We start from the raw sequence: 17723 nt of genomic DNA, 5'->3' as shown, positions 1-17723 counted from the left end.
TCTAATGCAGCAATCTGAGTTTAGTCTCACTACATAATGTTGAGTTACCAGTTTATAATTCTACAGTGTGATCTCTCACAGATGCATACACAATAAATGTGATTTGAAATGAATAACTTACTTGTTCAGCCTTACAAGTGTTGCTATGAAAGGACGCTCTTGTGGGTGGGGCATCGTTAAGTCAAATGTATTTAGGATGCTGCCCTGCATTTCCTTTATGACCTCACTTTCAGTAGAAGAGGGTTACATTTTACCCTACAATACATTTTACTTTACATCAGTTTGAGTCGCAGACTAATGTAGGGTAAAATGTAACATGGACATTTTATCTAGTTAAACAAGTAACTACAAGTAGAAAATACTTTCTCCTATTCCAGTTACTTCATCTCTAAATTTTTTACAGCAGATATTTCTTTGTACCATTTGTACCATAGAGGTATTTTTTTTCATCATAAGTAATTTTCGATTACTGAGTTGTGTGTGTAAGTCACAAAATTCACACCTATTTTAACCCACTTGGTAGTTATAGTATATTATAGTTTTGAACCATGTGAATAACATACATTGAGAACTAGCCAGGCTAAAGTACAGTCATCACACAGTGGGATTAGTTTTAATCCAGTGTTACAAATATAAATAATGACAGGACTCCATATTCCTCCATATAAATGAACAAGTTATTTTCTGTAAGTGTTCATGTAGAGATTCATCTATAACATGCAATAGATGTCATATAAATAAAATATACTTCAGTTTTATTGTGCTGGTATTGCACTTCTAATGTTTGACATGTTTGCCCATTTTCACTAATCATATTTATTTTGACGTATTTAGATTGGAAATGTCTTCTGTTTCAAGCAACATACTACTATATTAAATCAACTGTGCCTTCACTGATTAACCAGACTTTTCAGAAACTATTACAACTAGCCCCCGAGTCTGTTACAGCTAACCCTGCCTATGGAGTTAGCTGTAAACTTTTGCACTTTTGCCACTTTCAGCTGATTTAGTCATAAACAGTAGGTGCTGGAAACTGTCTGTGCTTTCATCAAGCAGAGATGTGTATGTGGCTTGTATAAAAGAATTATTAATCTTGCTCAAATACTTTTAAAATTATTAAGCGAAAACAAACGTGTCAGTCTGTGCCTTGCTCTCCACAACTTCTTGAAATGAATTCCAGACATGACACAGCCTTACACGATATGCATTTGCACTGCTTTGTGTTGGCCTGTCCAGTTCCTACTGAAGCAGCAGAATCTCTCCAGATGGCGCCCCTGTCTCCTCTGTCTGACTGCTGATGTGATTTAACTACACACAGGAAGAAAAAAGCCTACAGACAAATTGTTTAATGCCTTCGGATGATGATTTATAAGGTTAATAACTCACAGCATGCCACAATCAATGCTTTTTGCCTCAGGCGCCCTCCTCTGACTCAGAAGCACTTATTTATTGTGAGTAAACTTTTTTTATTCACAAATCCAATCAACCCTTTATGAGTTTAAAATGGTCTTCATACATTTTAAAGAGTATTTTCCTCATCACTTCTGTCTACATCTTAGTCATTTATTGTAAATGCCCTAAGATGCAGTGCTGACAAAAAAGAGACTGAACATAAGGGAATCTTTCACAAAAGCATCATACTATGATTAATGCATCTTTGCATTATATTCTCTAAAGGAAATAACAATTTGATGTGACTGTTCTCCATTCTCTAGCACAGATGTGTGGAGAAAAGCAGTCTGCCACTGCCAAGAGTTCTGCCACTGATTTTTATATGTATACATTTTCAGTGCATGCATACCACTTTGTGCACAAACACTGAAAATACTACTTAATAAAACTAATATGCTGAGTAATGTGCATACTATATTACACATACTTAAAAATGTAATAATGCAAAAGAGATTCAGCAAATGCCTACTAATGAAGTACATAAAAGGCATATACTTTGAAGTATGCATACTTAAAAAACTAGTTCATATACTGGAAATACATTAAGAATTGTATGCGCACTACGCATGTTACTTTTACTTACCTATACATACTTTAAAAAGTAGTGTGCATGCAGTGTAAACAGTATGCGTACTATTTTCAGTACATACATACTGCTTTTTAAGTATGCACATTACCATGTATACTAAGTATGCATACTATTTTTCAGTGTATACAGTGTATGCATACTACATAAGTATGCACAGCATGCATTCTCTTCAATTTTGTGCATATAGTAGTATGCATACTTAAAAAGTAGTATGCATCCACTGAAAATAGTATGCATACTCAAACATAATATGCATACTACCAGGCATGCTACTTTTTTACTTACACATACTTAGAAAGGTAGTGTGCATGTTAGGCCTGAATAATATCTAAAAATAATTATCATTATATTTATAGTTAAAAAAATGCGATCCTTGATTATGAAAATCGAATGATTATCAAAATATTTCTCTACTTGCTGCTTTACAGTAATATTCAGTCACTTTAGCTTGGTTGTTTTACTGCAGTGAGTCACACTGAAGCAAGTTCCAAAGCAAACAACAATAATATTATAAAATATATAAAACATTTGTTTTTAGGTATGCATATATAGTAAGTAAGCATTCACTGAAAATAGTTTACATACTACTATGCATACCATTTTTAAGTATCCATATTTGTGCCACTGTAAGCATAATTAAATGGGATACACTGAAAACAGTGTGTATACTTTTAGAAATACTGGAACATTATGCATAGTCTGTTTAAGTATGCCTGCTGCTTCAATGTATGTATTACTTTTTAAAATAGTAAAAAAAAATGAATGTTGTAGAGTAGTATGCTATATACTAGAATTACATAATAGTATAAAATACTAATAGTATTTTCAGTTTAAGCATATGCTGTACATTAATGCTACACTTAATAAGTATAAATGCATAAAGAGATGGTCACTTTATTTTGATGGCCTCTTATAAATGGTCTAAAGATAATTAAATTATTAACAAACTGTTAACTGTAATACTCAACAATATTAGGTGAAGGGTTAGGTTTAGGGGTAGGTTTTATGTTTAAGTTAAGGTTAGGTTTAGAGTCAGGGTTAGAATATCACACTCAACTTCAAGTTTATTGCATTTCATATATAATTATTTTAATATAAGTTATGCTAAGCATCTACAAAGAATCTACACTGGAGTACTAAAATAAAGTGTTACCAAGTGTTATGTGTATCTGTGTGTCACCCTCTTACCGCTGGGTCCTTGGTGCAACAGGAGAAGGGCACCCCACACTTCTCTCTGCTGGGATTGCTTTCTGTACAGTTGAAGTAGATGTTGAGGTTCCAGTCATCAGCTCCAAATGCCCCACAGCACTCCCACTGAACAGAAGAGGGAATAACACAATCTCTTTCTGATCTTACATTTGCCACATTTCAGAAATATCAAGTGTAAATTTTGATTTATGTCTGAAAAAATAATCAGAGAGGATGAAATTAAACATTAAATGCCAACAACTCTCTAAGTAATTGTTTTTTTCTTCATACCAAATTGGCATATCTGAAGGATCTATTAGCAGTTTAGCTACGGCAGTCTACTGTGCACGTCTGGAGGATGTCTGCTAAACCAAAGCTCTTGTGAGCCTATGTTTGTATCCCATGTTAACACAGAGTGCTTTATCATTTCTGTCAGGCAGGATCACAGCCCTGCCCAATGGGTGATAAACTCTGCTGAACTCCAATATCTAATTAAATTTGTCTTCGTAGAGTCATCTGCTGGGAGTAGATCTGGCAACCGCTGGCCCCAAACAGAGCTGAAAAACTGCACTGCTGTCCGACTGCTCAGATCCAGAAACTGTCGTCTGGGCGCCAAATGTCTTTGTGCATGAGGACATTTCTGGATGAAGTGCCTATTTGTCTTAAGCTATAGTTTTAAGGCAGCATACAGAAAGTTTAAAGAGGACAGTTTATACCAAATTATATAATAACATTTATACTACTGTTACTAAACTGCTTTGGGTTTAGCTGACCATCAAACATACTTTGTCGATGGATTCATGTTTTTCTAATGAATCCATTGCTTAACTATCTCTGGTTAGATATGTGTATAGTACAGACAAATCCCTTCCCTGAATACTAAACACAAATTACCATTTATATCTACTGTTTTACAAAGATGGGAAGCCTTCAAAGAAACAGGTGGTGAAGTTTCACTGAGTAACATACAGGCTTCTTATCAGCCCACTGTTGAGCACTCTGTATGAACACGAAGGTCCTGTCAGCTAAATAAAAGTTTGGAGTAAGAACATAAGGATTCGGTATAGTACTAACAAATAGATCAGGTTGCCAGGGAAACTGGCTTTCTCTGTGTCCTCCTGACTCTCTATCTGTGTCTGTGTATGTGTCTGTCTTATCTGTCTGTCTCTCTTTCTTTCTCTCTCTCTCTGAATCTCAAATATCTCCCTACCTCCTATATGGGGTTTGTCTTTGGGGACCAAAATGCTATGTTTGTGGTGGGCAGAGGGCCAAAAAGACAAAAGAATATACCAATCAAGAGGATAAATTGGCTTCAAATCAAGATTATTCTATTTTGTTGGTAAAATACTTTGAATTTTAAAATACAGAATTTAATATGTTACATACAGTATAAAATTATGTTTGCTCTTGCACTATGTGAGGGGTGGAGTTACAGTAATTTTCTGGTGACTTTTCTGCCAAATCAAATGTCCTCATTGACAAACTTTAGCCCATGGGCCACACTTTGGATAGCCTGCCCCAGGGAAGGACTGGCCATCAGGAGAACCGGGACAATTCCGGGAAAGTGTGGGGCCCCTAAGAGAGCAAGGAAGAGACAAATTGTATTAAAGTATTTGCCTGCACATGCAGTCCCACATGAAAATGAATGGAGACCACCTGGGACAAATGGCATGTGATGGGCAAATACTGGGGTACACATATCTAGACTTGTTAGTGGTCAACTGTATTTTCCATGCATGGCCATTGGCCAATCACAAATTGTGACTGTAAATGCCAAAACTGCCTCCAGGACAAAATGCAATGAAAAAAAAAAACAGGAAAGGTATAATGTGAAGGCTAGCTAGAAAGAGGGGGGATGTGAAAAGTTGCGTGGTAAAAAACAGAAATACCAGATGCCAGAGCAAAGAACCGCAGGGCTGAAGGGAGGCGAAAGAGTCTGTGATTAGACAAAAGTCCAGGGCTGCCCTGCCCTATTTAGTGTACTGTATAGGTCTGAAACTAAGGTTTCTACACCCATACAGTGCACTAAGTGTTAGACAGGGAGTAATGGCTTTATATTAGACATATAATGCACAATTTGTAGCAGAAAATATTTCATGACCTATACTAGAAGCAGGGAGCCAGTCTCTCTCTCTCTCTTTTTCTTCTATTCACTCAGCCCTCCTTCCCTGTTTCACCATACATTTTCTTTTCCCGTTCTTTGCTTTACTTTGTCTTTCTCTTCATCTACATCCTGAAACATCGTGAAATACTCCAGTGAGCTTGTCATGAACACAGCAGGTTCTCTCTCTCTCTTACATATTCCTGAGTGAAGTCAATAAGGTTCTGGAGGTCGATGTCATCTCTATAGGCTCTGATGTTGTTGTTAATGAAGAAGTTGAGCTGGTCTTTGATCCAGTCCTTAAAAACAAAGGCAAGAACTCCTGCTGTCAGCTCCAGGAAGAATATAATCCCCAGAAACACAGAGAACTAGAGGAAATGAAAGGAAAGGTAAGAACCCAATTATACTTCACTACCATTTGTCCAAGTAAAGACCTCCATGTTAAGCTATTAGTGACAATATTGCCATGCAATACAGTCAACAGAGAACAGCATAGCAAACATTTACTAGGAAATGAGAGAAAGCCTGGGACAAAATTGAGGATTTTTACCCATATTTGACAGAGAGGACCTTTGGACACATCGCACCTTTGGTTAAAAAGGCCACAATGGCCAGAATAGCCTCACAAGCCAGACCTCTGCACATTGTCAGAGAGTCTGTTGGGTTTGGTCATGTAACATGGCAAATGCTTCAAAGAAAACTATTTTAACACAGCATCTACAGGGACTTAACTTGAATATGGTATTTTCAGCAAACTGTAGTGTGCCATTACTATTTATATGCTAAGTTAATCATATGCCATAACTTTTGCATAGGGTAGAATTTATTTCCCCCCAAATAAACAGCAAATAAACAGTAATTGTGCATTCAAATGCACCATGTACGTGTGGGCTGGGCATCTAAGGCTAAGAATATGGTCAGTATACCTCATTACTTACAAATTTGAGCAGGAACGTGTTCTCTCTCAGCGCTCCAATGCAGCCAGCAAAACCCAGAATGAACATCACCCCTCCTACCACCAGGAAGAGCCAGACAGGGTCAAACCCACCAAGATCAGTGATGGAGGAGAGGTTTGAGAGCACACCCTGACAGAGGGAGAGAGAGGGGTCAGTTGATGATGTGATCGAGAGTCATTTTTTGTGAGGAGTTCATCACTCTGAAGAACCATTTCAAGATGCAAAGAACCCTTTAATCATGCAAAGGGTTCTTTGAGTGTTTATGGTTCTATATATAACCATTATCTTTAATAAGGAACCTTGAAGAACCACCTTTTTTCAGAGTGTACGTTTTCAGAGTGTATGTTAATTTCATGTAACTTATGTTAATCTGCAAATAATAGTTACTTAGTATGTTTTTTTGAAAGAAAAAAAAAAAACAATAAAATAACAAAACACATTAATCTAAAACAAACTGAAACAGTAGAGAATATCAGTCTGACACTGGATATTATAATAGTCCAAGTAAGATGATACAAAAGATCCTCTCTGTGTCCTAAAAATTTTGCAATACTTCAACTGGAAAAGCAGGACTGAAAATTTTTAATATGCATTGAAAATTTTAACTGAGAATCAAAAATAACGCCCAAGTTTCTAGGACAGTGCTTAACTTTTGATGTTAGTGGACTCTTGACTTTGAGTGTAGTGATCTCTTGTAAACAACTACTGCAAGAAGCATGAAAGTGCCTCCCAACCCAAATTCTTTTACAGGGAGGCTGAGTAAGATGAGATTGAGATGTTTCGCATGAAGTGTTTCCGCAGTGAATCACTGTCCACCTAAGTACAGTACAGTTTAGGCACAGGATCCTCTGAGCCTTCGGTGCCTGGCACACTTATCTTTACAGCTCCAGTTACATGCTCCCAAAAGTACACTTTGTGCTAGCGGCTAGTGCCCAACCAGACAAAGTGTGCCTGTGCATGCGCAATTCTGACACAAAGGCAGGAAAGGGCATTTCAGGATTTCTGCACAATTGGATTTTTAAGATGTAAACAGAGGCATTTAAGATGGTTTGGTGTGAAATACTCAGTTCGAGAGAACTAGAGAGTCAGAATTGTTCACAATGGTGGTGACAGGAACCAAACGTCTAAAGCATTTAAAGCATCTAAAAGCTACCTCAGAGACAATTATTATATGAAATGCTAACAAATACACTGCATGATGCCTAAGACATAGTTTTATGACAGTTTTGAGAAGGTTTTGGCATAAAATTCGTGTTTAAAATCTATTTATGACAGAGACATACATGCAGGGTGTTGTAAGGCACAAATAGTACCCAAAGAAAACGCATTTTTCCAGCTTTGCCACTATTTTACCATTATCAGCATTACATATAAAACCTTAAATGACCTGTGCAGGTTCACTGATAGTTTTGAATAGTAAATAAAATGGTTATATTTGTGTTGCAGATATCAGAACTAATGCTTTCCTTCACCACCACCACTGGTCAGTTTCTCTACAATGCGCCATTTCACATCAAACCATGTGAATGACTTGATTACATCTCAATAACTGAATTATCCAGAAATTTTCAACAATTGCCCAGCGAGGCAATACTGTAAATACAGAATATTTCTAAACTAAAAAAGTAGGAAAGTGAAAAGTCTTAGTAAAGTGTTGGTAAGTATTGAAATGGAATAGCATGCACATATATAGCACTGGGAAAAAGTTTTAGGCACCTGAGAAAATTGGCTGGGCAAAAACTGTTAATTTGTTCAGAAAAGCACTAATATTAGAAGAAAAACAAAGAATATTAATAAAAAAGTTGTGATTATTTTATGTATGTCAGTGTGTTAATTTAAACAGTTCCAAACCTCTTTTCATGGCAGCCCAGTATTAACTGTAGCTATCATCCACTGCCTGGTTTGTCTAATCAATACTTCATTAAATTAAATCAGGTGTGCTGGTGATGGAATTAAAAAAAATCTATATGATGCCTGGGGTGGAGGGAAGGGGGGGGGCTTAGAGGAGAACTCTGGAACCAAACTTTGTTCTACAAATCGACTACTTTTTTAAAACTAAGACCTTCTTGTTTCTTTTTACTGTATTTATGCTTATTTGCATGTATTCTAATGATATATGGTGTTATAGGCACAAACACAGTTATTGCAAAGATAAATGGTTTTAAAGAATGTGCTTAGGTGTTAGACTTTTGCACATTATTGTATATTTTATTACGAGTGCACATCTGTAGCCTTTTTTTGTATATCCAGCAGTGAGAAAACTGTCTCTGTGTTATTACAAACTGTCCCTAGTTATTTTCTAATAGTTAGCAAACAGTAGAATGGGACAAATCATCCTCAGATCAAGAGGTGATTGGTTCTGGATTTTAAACTATACTATCTGGCATTTCAAATTAGACCTTTGAAGACTTGCAGGTTCCCCTGTACCATTGTGCAGTCTTGAAGCTAACATCGTTCACACCATTAGGCTGCAGTCTATTTTAAGGATTCCCAAGAAATCTTTAAAGATGTTTATCTCTATCATTTCCCACTCAGCAATCATGGGAGGACCTTTTCCTTATGCCAGCAGAATGACTCTCTGGCATAACAGTAACATCAATACAGGCAACAAGCCATTTGTACATAAAGTTTGATCTAACCAAGACATACATACCTTGAGAGATATTTTTAATGAGGAAGGTCAAAAATCATTTCAGGATCTCAAAGAAGAGTTTACTTTACGAGGTTTCTCCTTTTTGTTTCATATTTAAGATTGAGATCCACTTTAAAAGCGTATGGTGTCCCCTGGTCTAATCAAATATTTCTACACCCTTTACAGAAATGGGTAGATTCTACTTCTGCATCAGGAGGCATGGTATCTACAGTATACAAACATATTCTAATCCTTCAGTTTCTTTGTTTTGGGAGCCTGAATTTAAAGTTAAACCTAATTGGTTCATAGTATGGAACAACTGTTTTATTACTTTAAAGTATTCAGCAATCAAATAATTTGTTTTAAGTTCATATAAAGACATATGCTACACCCAATTTACTGTATAAATTAAAAGTCAAGTCTTTGCTGTCATTTATGTAACTCAACAGCAGTTGGCACATATATGCATATGTTTTGGGCATCTCCTATTGTAAATGTATTCTGGCCCTATGTCCAAGATACTCTCTCTAATATTTTGGGAAAATCTGCACACAGACCGCACTGGACTTTCCTTCTAGATGACAACTCTGCAGAATTGTTTTCTACTCATCAAAAAGGCTTTTTTAGCAGGCCTTACAGCAGCCGAAAAGACAATTTTGAAATTATGGTTCGAACCCTCCGCTCATCTGCTCATCGTGTTTGGCTTGCTTGTTTTCGAGACATTAAATTCTGGAATGTACAACGGCTGGGCTAAATAAGGCCAAAATAAAAACAACTGGGTCCTGGACAAACACTGAAAAACAACTGTTAAAACAATGAGAGCTTAATGACCTTTAATAACTTAGCTGAGTGTGTAGAAACTTCCTCATAATATGGTCCTTTATTTAATTTCCTTTTTTATGTGTATGTCTTTTTTCTTTTGTGAGTGTAACAGTGATCACCACTACCATTATCTTTAGCATTACTACATTAGGCATCCAATATTAACTATTCAATTTATATTATTACTATTGTGAAGAATTTTGTAGGCATATCTTGGGCTTCTTGTGATCTATATGCTTAGTTATTAATAAAACATTGATCACAAATTAGCGCTTCGTTATAGGCTTGCTTAGCAGTGCAGAGGTTAACTCAGTTAACCATCAATTGACAGTCAGTTTAGAAGTTCCTAGCACTGCACTCATTTCTCATCAGACTCCTTAAAACCAACATGTTTCCAAATAGCTGAATTGGTTTTACCTTTCTTGTTGACCAAAGGTTCTCTTTCTGTCATCTTGGCTGAACTGAACTAAACAGGCCACAGCCTTGCTGAGAGTGAGTTTGGGCTTTTAGAGAGGGGTGAAAGCGCACCACTGTAAAGGATTTATAACACAAGACACAAATGAGAGCATTTTTGCAAAATGGAATGCGACAATAATTGTTTTATCACAATTGTCTTGTTTACATGATCATCTGAAGCCAAAATTGTATGTGAAAATAAATTTTAATTAATCACCCAGCCCTAGCTATGACTATTCGTAAGGGCAAATGATCAGAATCAGACAGGATCAAAATTGGTTGATCTGCCATCCTAACTGTGATCTGCAACCAACCATTTTTATTTTCTATCACTGAAAAGCATAGATATCTGAGATTATCTTGATTCTCCAAATATTGGTTGGCTCAGAATACGCACCATATCCTGGGTATTTCTGTACTTACCTTTCCTTTACAAATATCCTCCCATATAGTGAGTCAATATCTGTCATATATTATACTAGACCAATATTCAATTTGCATAATGGTTTTCTGATGTAAATAATACGAGCCAGTTAAATACTCATGCACTGTGTGTGGAACTGTTAGAGCTACACCTGCCTGTGTTTTAATATTAGTGTGCTTGTCTAGTCCACAAAGCAAATAAACAATGTTAATGTCTTTACTGCATGCTGCTTGAAAAAAAACGATTCGGCAGTGAAGAAACTGGAATCAGAATGGGTCAAAAAGATTCATGGACAGTGATGGTGCAAATGGGACACAGATTTCTCAGAGTGACTGCAATCACCCCCACCAAATCTCATACTGAGCATGGTTTGAGATTTGAACAATATGTTGAAAATGTTGACATCACCATCTGAATGCCCTTGGATGGCAGTTTTATCATGTTGACTTTTCAACTCAATGACATTTTCCATACAAACATAAACCCAGTTTTATCTTTGATTCTCCTTGGAGATTAATTTGATGGTAGAATGTGCTGCCAACAGCTAATTCAGCATAACATATTCAACATTAATTCAGCCACTTTTCTTGCCACACAGCTGTTTCTCACCTTTTCATTCCATGCCCACAATCCAATGCCCAGGAAGGCCACCCCCAACAACTGCAAAACAGAACAAACAAAGTGTCAGTTATTCACTACTTCATTCTATTATTCACCAATGATTAAACATTTCAGCTGGAAAACTTTCATTTATTTAGGTATTTTCATACTGCTAGATGTTTATATTACACTCTGATTCCCTTGACCCTGAGCCACTTAAAATATTTAAAAAGAATCCATCAGAATGACAGAAATAAGACCAGAGGTCAACGAGTGGGAGAGTGTGCTGACTTCTCAGCCACTGAGGTATATGTTTGGCTTCTTACAACAGACTGCTTGAGTCTCAGCACACCAAAATTTTTATCAGTGCAAATTCCTGAGAGTTGTTATCAGTGAGTCAAGCATGTAAGTCCTCATAGAGTCTATCATCAAATGAACAGAGAAAATATATTTGCATGTGGCAATAACAGGGTCAAGTTCTCTGTAATACTTGGCGACCTTTAATATTTTAAAGAAAAAATTCTATTATTCATAGTCTGAGATTATGAGATATTCCTGTTTATCAGCTTTGACTGTCAGTCTAGAATGTTTTAAAGCCAATCTGAAATCAAAATTAAGTTTGTACTTTGTTAGTTCATTTGCCTGGTAACACTAAGCACAATTCATCACATCATTTTAAAGACAAAATTCTTGTTTCTCCGAAATCTTTAATCGAATGTAGTGACCAGTTTTAAAAAGTCTTCTGATGTTCAATAAATGTAACCAAACAACCGATACACAGCAACTAGTTTTAACAGCGTTATAATAGAAGAACTTGTAACTGGTTAACATTTGAGAAAAAAAAGTACAATTAAATCAGTTGCACATGGCCTTGTTCCTTTTAAAGAATACATTTTTGTGTTATTCATTTGATCATGCTCACCTGTAAACTGCATCCTCACCACTTGACTGTTTGCCTAATTTGTAACAACGACAGCTATTTGTTCTTTCAAAACCAGACCAAAGGTGTTGGTTCAGATGTCAACAAGGGAGTGAGCTCCTAAAGGCACAATGTTTTTACTTCTCTTTTGATTACTCAAATCTGGGGCGGATTTACAAAAGTGTCTTAAAAAGTCTTCTTAAATGTGATTTTTTTTCTTAGCTTCATATTTAAGAAAAAATCTACCTTCTGTTGAGTCTAATTCCAGCCACAATCTGCCACACCTGTTCCAGCTACTTATTCAGAAGTCCATGACTGGATGTATTAGTGTTGGGTAAGCATGTTAATTGCAGTTAGGATTGGTGACCACTATCTTGGACTATATGACTGCCTCTCCTATCCCTGACCATACCCGTCTCATACACTTTTCTTTTAGAGCAAGTCTAAGAACAAGTAGAATTCGTAATGGAGAAATAATGGGCCTCATTCACCAATATCTAAGTTTTTTCTTAACATTGTTTTTAAGATAAGTCCTAAGAAAAAGTTTGCGTCAGATTCCTGACGTGTTCTTGAACTGCAGAATTGTTTGCACCTTTGTGCTCTTGAGTGTGCGTAGATTCTGTTCTTACCTGAGAACTAATCCCACATAAGAAAACACTGGTGAAATCTTTTTAAAAATTGCATAAATGGGTTTTAAGCAGACATTTCTTCTTGAGAATGGTTGATGAATGAAGCCAACGTTCTTAAGTATTTTCTTAACTCCACAATAGCCTCATATTTGTCTTTGACTTTATGTCTTCCTCTGCTACCTCTGACCGTACTCTTCTCTTGCTTTCCACCATCACCCCACAGTTATTATATTTCCCAAGGAATTATTTTCCTATTGGCTGTTTTTTCCTCCATCACTTCTAGTTCTTGTTTGATACATTTTTTTGAACATTTGGTTTGATTTTTTTTTACCTTTTATTTTTCTCTCCTTTGGATTCAACTAAACCAATTAATAGAAATAACGGTTAATTCAATTACAAAATGCATCTTACATAATTTATGGTGTGCTGTAAAACGTAACATGACATTGATGGACTACATGACCAAAAACATATAAGAAAACAGTTCTGTTTTCTCACTAAAATAAGACAATAATTAAGAACTTTGCTTTTTTTTCCTTGAGAACTGCATTTTCTAATATTCTTCTTAACTTCTTAGCTTTCGTCTTAAGCTTCTTCGTGAGTTTTTTCTTACGAAAGCTTTCATCAGTTCAGCTGCAGATGTTCTAGCTGCCAAAATAAAAACCACAATGATTTGTTTTCCTATTTGGACATATTCAGTCATTCTGGTATGGAACCACTGTAACTAGTAGGATGTTTTTTGCTAGGGTCTACCAACAGCACGCACCCTTGAACAAGAATGTTTCAGTGAGTTGCATGGTGGCTTATACATACCATGATACTAGTAATCTGATGCTGTAATGAGGGTTAGGCCGGGGCAAGCATGATGCTCTTTTGTCAGTTCCTGATTACCATTTCAGATGTTCACTTATACAGCTCTGCAGAAGAACTGTGCTGGAATTGGAACCGAACATGACAGTTTTTGCAGCTCCCAGTGGTGTCTGAGAGTGCACTGAGCTCTGCGCATTAAGATGTCTTATGAAATCAAGCACTTATTCAGAATGAGAGCTGAGATTTGAATAGTCTGTATAGTGACAGATGAAATATCTTAAACTGACAGCTTTTTCTTTCATAAGCTGAGAAAACTGTATGAATGTGAACTCTTCTGCTACACTCTCTCCTCACTAATATCACTGGGACTCAAATGCTGTTTACTCTATTAGGAGTAACAAATGTCCCTTGATTCTGTTTGCTTGTAGCCTGAAAGGGGTCTTTGGAGCAACCCATAGAACAGTAATCTTCAATTCTGGACCTGGAGTCCAGTGACCAATGATAGATTGGCCAACTATTGTCATAACTACAGGTGATTACAAATTCCAGGGACAGAAAGTGGATTCATGGTACAGGTTTGAAGAACACTGTTGCTATAGACAAACTACCTTTGGTTCCCTAAGAGCTTACCAATGGATTGAGTAATGGTCCCCACAGTCCACATTTTTGCTCTACTCCTGTGTGGGAGCTGGGAAAAAGTGGACCATCTTTGAGGACCGGTTTGAGAACCACCGTTTTAGAGAACCATTTTTGTAAATGAGATGTGTGAGTGTGAACCTTAAAGAACCTTCACATAATGTAATAGTCTTAGGAAGAACTCTTAAGTTGGTATAGAACCTTTACATCATGTGAGGTTTCTTTAAACATTTACAGAATTCTTTACACTCACAAATCCTTTTCGGATCAAACCAAAAGAGGTTCTTCTAAGCGGATTTAAAGAACCCTCAATGAACCTTTTTTTTCAAAGAGTGTAGGTACATGTGTTCACAGCTGGACTTGAACTAGGAAGCTTTCATCACCATGTGGAAAAACAGGGACAGCGCTGTATTTCTCAGAGGACCGGATGTTTGGTCTCTTGAGTCTCTAAAGGAATAGGTCTGACGAGCCAAATAGCCAGAGAGAGACAGAGAAAAACAGAAAGAAATATGGAGTAAGAGCATGAAGTTGAGCTTGGAAAAGACACTGACTTCATTCAGATTTAGCAAGCTGTATCAGCTCAGAGATCAGTTCTTGCTTTGAACAATGCATGCGCGTCTCATGGCAGACAGGCCCCTTTTGTTTTTCTCATTTCTCTTTTTCTCAAGCCAACAGACTTGGAAATGCTCCAGAATTCTGTTCACAACTCTGAATGCCCCCCGCTACCCCCATTTTTCCCAGCCGTTTCACTTTAAATGGCTGTTTTTGTCTCTCATAACGGTCATCTTTTCATTCACAGCCTCCCTGGGTGCGCGCCTACACTCCACACAGCCATTACTGTGTGCATTAATTATTTACGTGAATGTGTGCACGCTGCCTTTTCAGCCTTTTGTTTAAGAATCGAAACTGGGCTGAGCTTTAGAAAGGACCCAGAGGGGTGATAAGCTTACGATTTATTGTTTAAGATTTATATTCCGTCTGCAATGTTTCCGATTCACATCAAACACATCTCTTCGCAATGCACAGCTGTGTTTCGTGGATTTTTAAGGAATTTTCCTGGGATTTAGTGGCCAACAGGAATTAAATGTTAGAAAAATATGTGTACACTCCTTGGAAATCTGCATTAAAATAGGCCACTGCTAAGCTTCTTAACATCCTCACAATCGACAGAATGCATTCAGGGTAGTCATAATTCAGCATTTTTCCTAAATGTGTTGAAATACACGGACACAAATCAAAACAACCTTACCAGAGCAAAAAAATTATAAAACGCTTGCTAAAAAAGGCACAGTGGAACTATTAGGAAATAATACTAATCTAAAAGCACTAAGCAGTTAATACTACGCCATGTGTGGATTGTTGATGACAGAACATTTCTCAAACAACTTTAGGTGTCCACTGTAGGGCTGTCATGATTTAATGATTAAACTCCATTACTTGATTTAAAAAAAATTCTTTCTAAGACATGAAAATATATTGTTTGGCATAGGGCTGGGTGATAAAACGATAACGATAATTATCGTTATAATTATAATTATATAACTTTTCCTCGATAGAGCGATATGACATGTTCGGTAAATGTTCGATATAATACTCCACTCTCACACTTCCACGTTCAGCGAAAGCCTTCGTGGCGTTTCTACTACAAGGAAAGCGACACTACTCTGCTGTCGCCAGGAGAGGGCGCACTTCCGAGTTTTTCGACATGATTAGAGAGGGAGGGGGCCACGAGGAAGATGAGTCTTTAGCAACGGCTGAAACGCGGAGTTATACATTCCCTGTTTGAGCGGAGCGACAGGCGATCTGTTCTCCTGTGACCGACGAGGTCAGTGGAGTAACTATACTGTCCTACAGCGAACTCACCTCTTCCTGTACATCCTAACCAGCTTTAGCAGTCACAATCCTCACAACTACAGCGCTGTTGCAGCGCTCGGACAGTCATAATTTAGTATGAGTGCATTCCCAAGCAACGAAAGTGAAAGAAAGAAGTGTGTTCATGCAGTTACAGCCCTGATTTATACGAAAGTAAACTGAGGAAGCTGTGAGACATTGGAGAGCGCTATCTTTCCAGGCTAGCTGTTTTTAGCAGCTGGCTAACTTGAAGCAGCGCACTGTCACTCACACAGCACAGAGAAGTGATGATACTGTAGATCAAACACGACACAAAAGCACCGCTTTCAGTTTAAACATACCTAAAAAGAGGACTCTGTTTGTCGGGTGTTGATATTTTGCGGTTCACCACTTAAACTACTACGATAGTATAGAGAAATGAAATTTTATGCATGGCTTGTTTTTATTTAATTTTATCATTTGGCCTTTTAAAAAAAAAATCTAAAAATTTGTGACTAACCTTTAAGATTACTTGTTAAACTATGCAAAAAATATGGACACACAGTGTCACTGAAACAATGCATTACTCAATGCTAACAGCACACTGCTATGAAGAATCTTCAGGAGGCTAAACGTGAGTGAACGAGCATGCAAGTGAGTCTTACAGCCAGGTCCATGAGGGGCTTTGCATCTGAAAGAAGCAGCTTGGTAACTATTGCAATAAACAGAGATAACTGTAGTACACTGCTCGGCATGTGTGCTGAAAACTGGGACTATATGACCATCTTGATGATCCTTAAAATCATGTAAGATTGGTCACATATTGTACCAGATATGTAGACCCAATATAGAAAAGCATGAAACGGCCCATACATGTGGATGAATGTACACTGTGAATGTTGTTGCACTATGTGTAGTTTTGGGCACATTTATTGGATTATATGCTGCGATCCTGTAATTCAGACTGTAATTCAGACTTCCTGCCATTCTGATAAGCTTTCTGATTAATCTCCTTGTTGTTTGTTGATCCAGTCTGTGTGATTTCAGATGTGTGAAAGAATATGTGTCCAGAATCAAAGAGGAGAAAATCACTTCGCGTCCTTTCCTACAACTGAGAGCAATAAGATGAAGACGATGCATGACATCTTGGCAAGTGAAAACATTTTTAATGTAGGCATCTGATATTTCTCATTATGAAAGACGTCTGCTCAATATATTGTTTGTTAACTGTTACTGTCTTGGCCTGTGTAATACAGGAATCACAGAAGCCTGAGGTATGCAAATAGGCCATGTAACCCATCTGAGTGTATTTTTTGCTATGTGCTGTGAGCATTCTGACCAGTCAGTTCCAAATAATCAAGGTTTTTATGCAATATTCGTTAAATGAATAAATAATTGGTCAAAACAATGTATACCAGTCCTAAACCACGTCACTTTAATGTTTCAAACTATGCATTTTAATATATTATAAGGGTACAGCAGTCACAAAATGTAGCAGTATAATTACAATACTACTGTTTTTTTCCATATCATGCAGCCCTATTATAAGATTGTTAAAAGAAACAAAATGATCTCCTACTGCAGTAAAAAGAATTTCACTTGCTACTCTAAACTAAATATATCAAGCGGCAGATCTTAATGAGAAACATATATTGCCACATTTAAGGTGCTTTCACTGG

At 37.0% G+C, this 17723-nt stretch overlaps 1 protein-coding gene across 2 annotated transcripts in view; it reads right to left on the bottom strand.

Annotated features, from left to right (window-relative positions):
• Window positions 1-17723, bottom strand: part of tspan5a (tetraspanin 5a) — a 34259-nt gene that overhangs the window by 10328 nt on the left and 6208 nt on the right. For both annotated transcript variants that reach the window (XM_036597752.1, XM_036597751.1), the window contains exons 2-5: window positions 11230-11280; window positions 6269-6415; window positions 5528-5698; window positions 3230-3355 (exon numbers count right to left, since the gene is read on the bottom strand). In XM_036597752.1, the coding sequence (XP_036453645.1) occupies window positions 3230-3355; window positions 5528-5698; window positions 6269-6415; window positions 11230-11280 (495 nt within the window). The remainder of the gene's footprint in view (window positions 1-3229; window positions 3356-5527; window positions 5699-6268; window positions 6416-11229; window positions 11281-17723) is intronic.

The sequence above is a fragment of the Colossoma macropomum genome, unplaced genomic scaffold, assembly GCF_904425465.1.
Source record: "Colossoma macropomum unplaced genomic scaffold, Colossoma_macropomum, whole genome shotgun sequence".
In the NCBI taxonomy this organism is placed as follows: Eukaryota; Metazoa; Chordata; class Actinopteri; order Characiformes; family Serrasalmidae; genus Colossoma; species Colossoma macropomum.
Note: the sequence above shows the minus strand (reverse complement) of the source record. Positions and strands in the feature narration are given on the sequence as shown.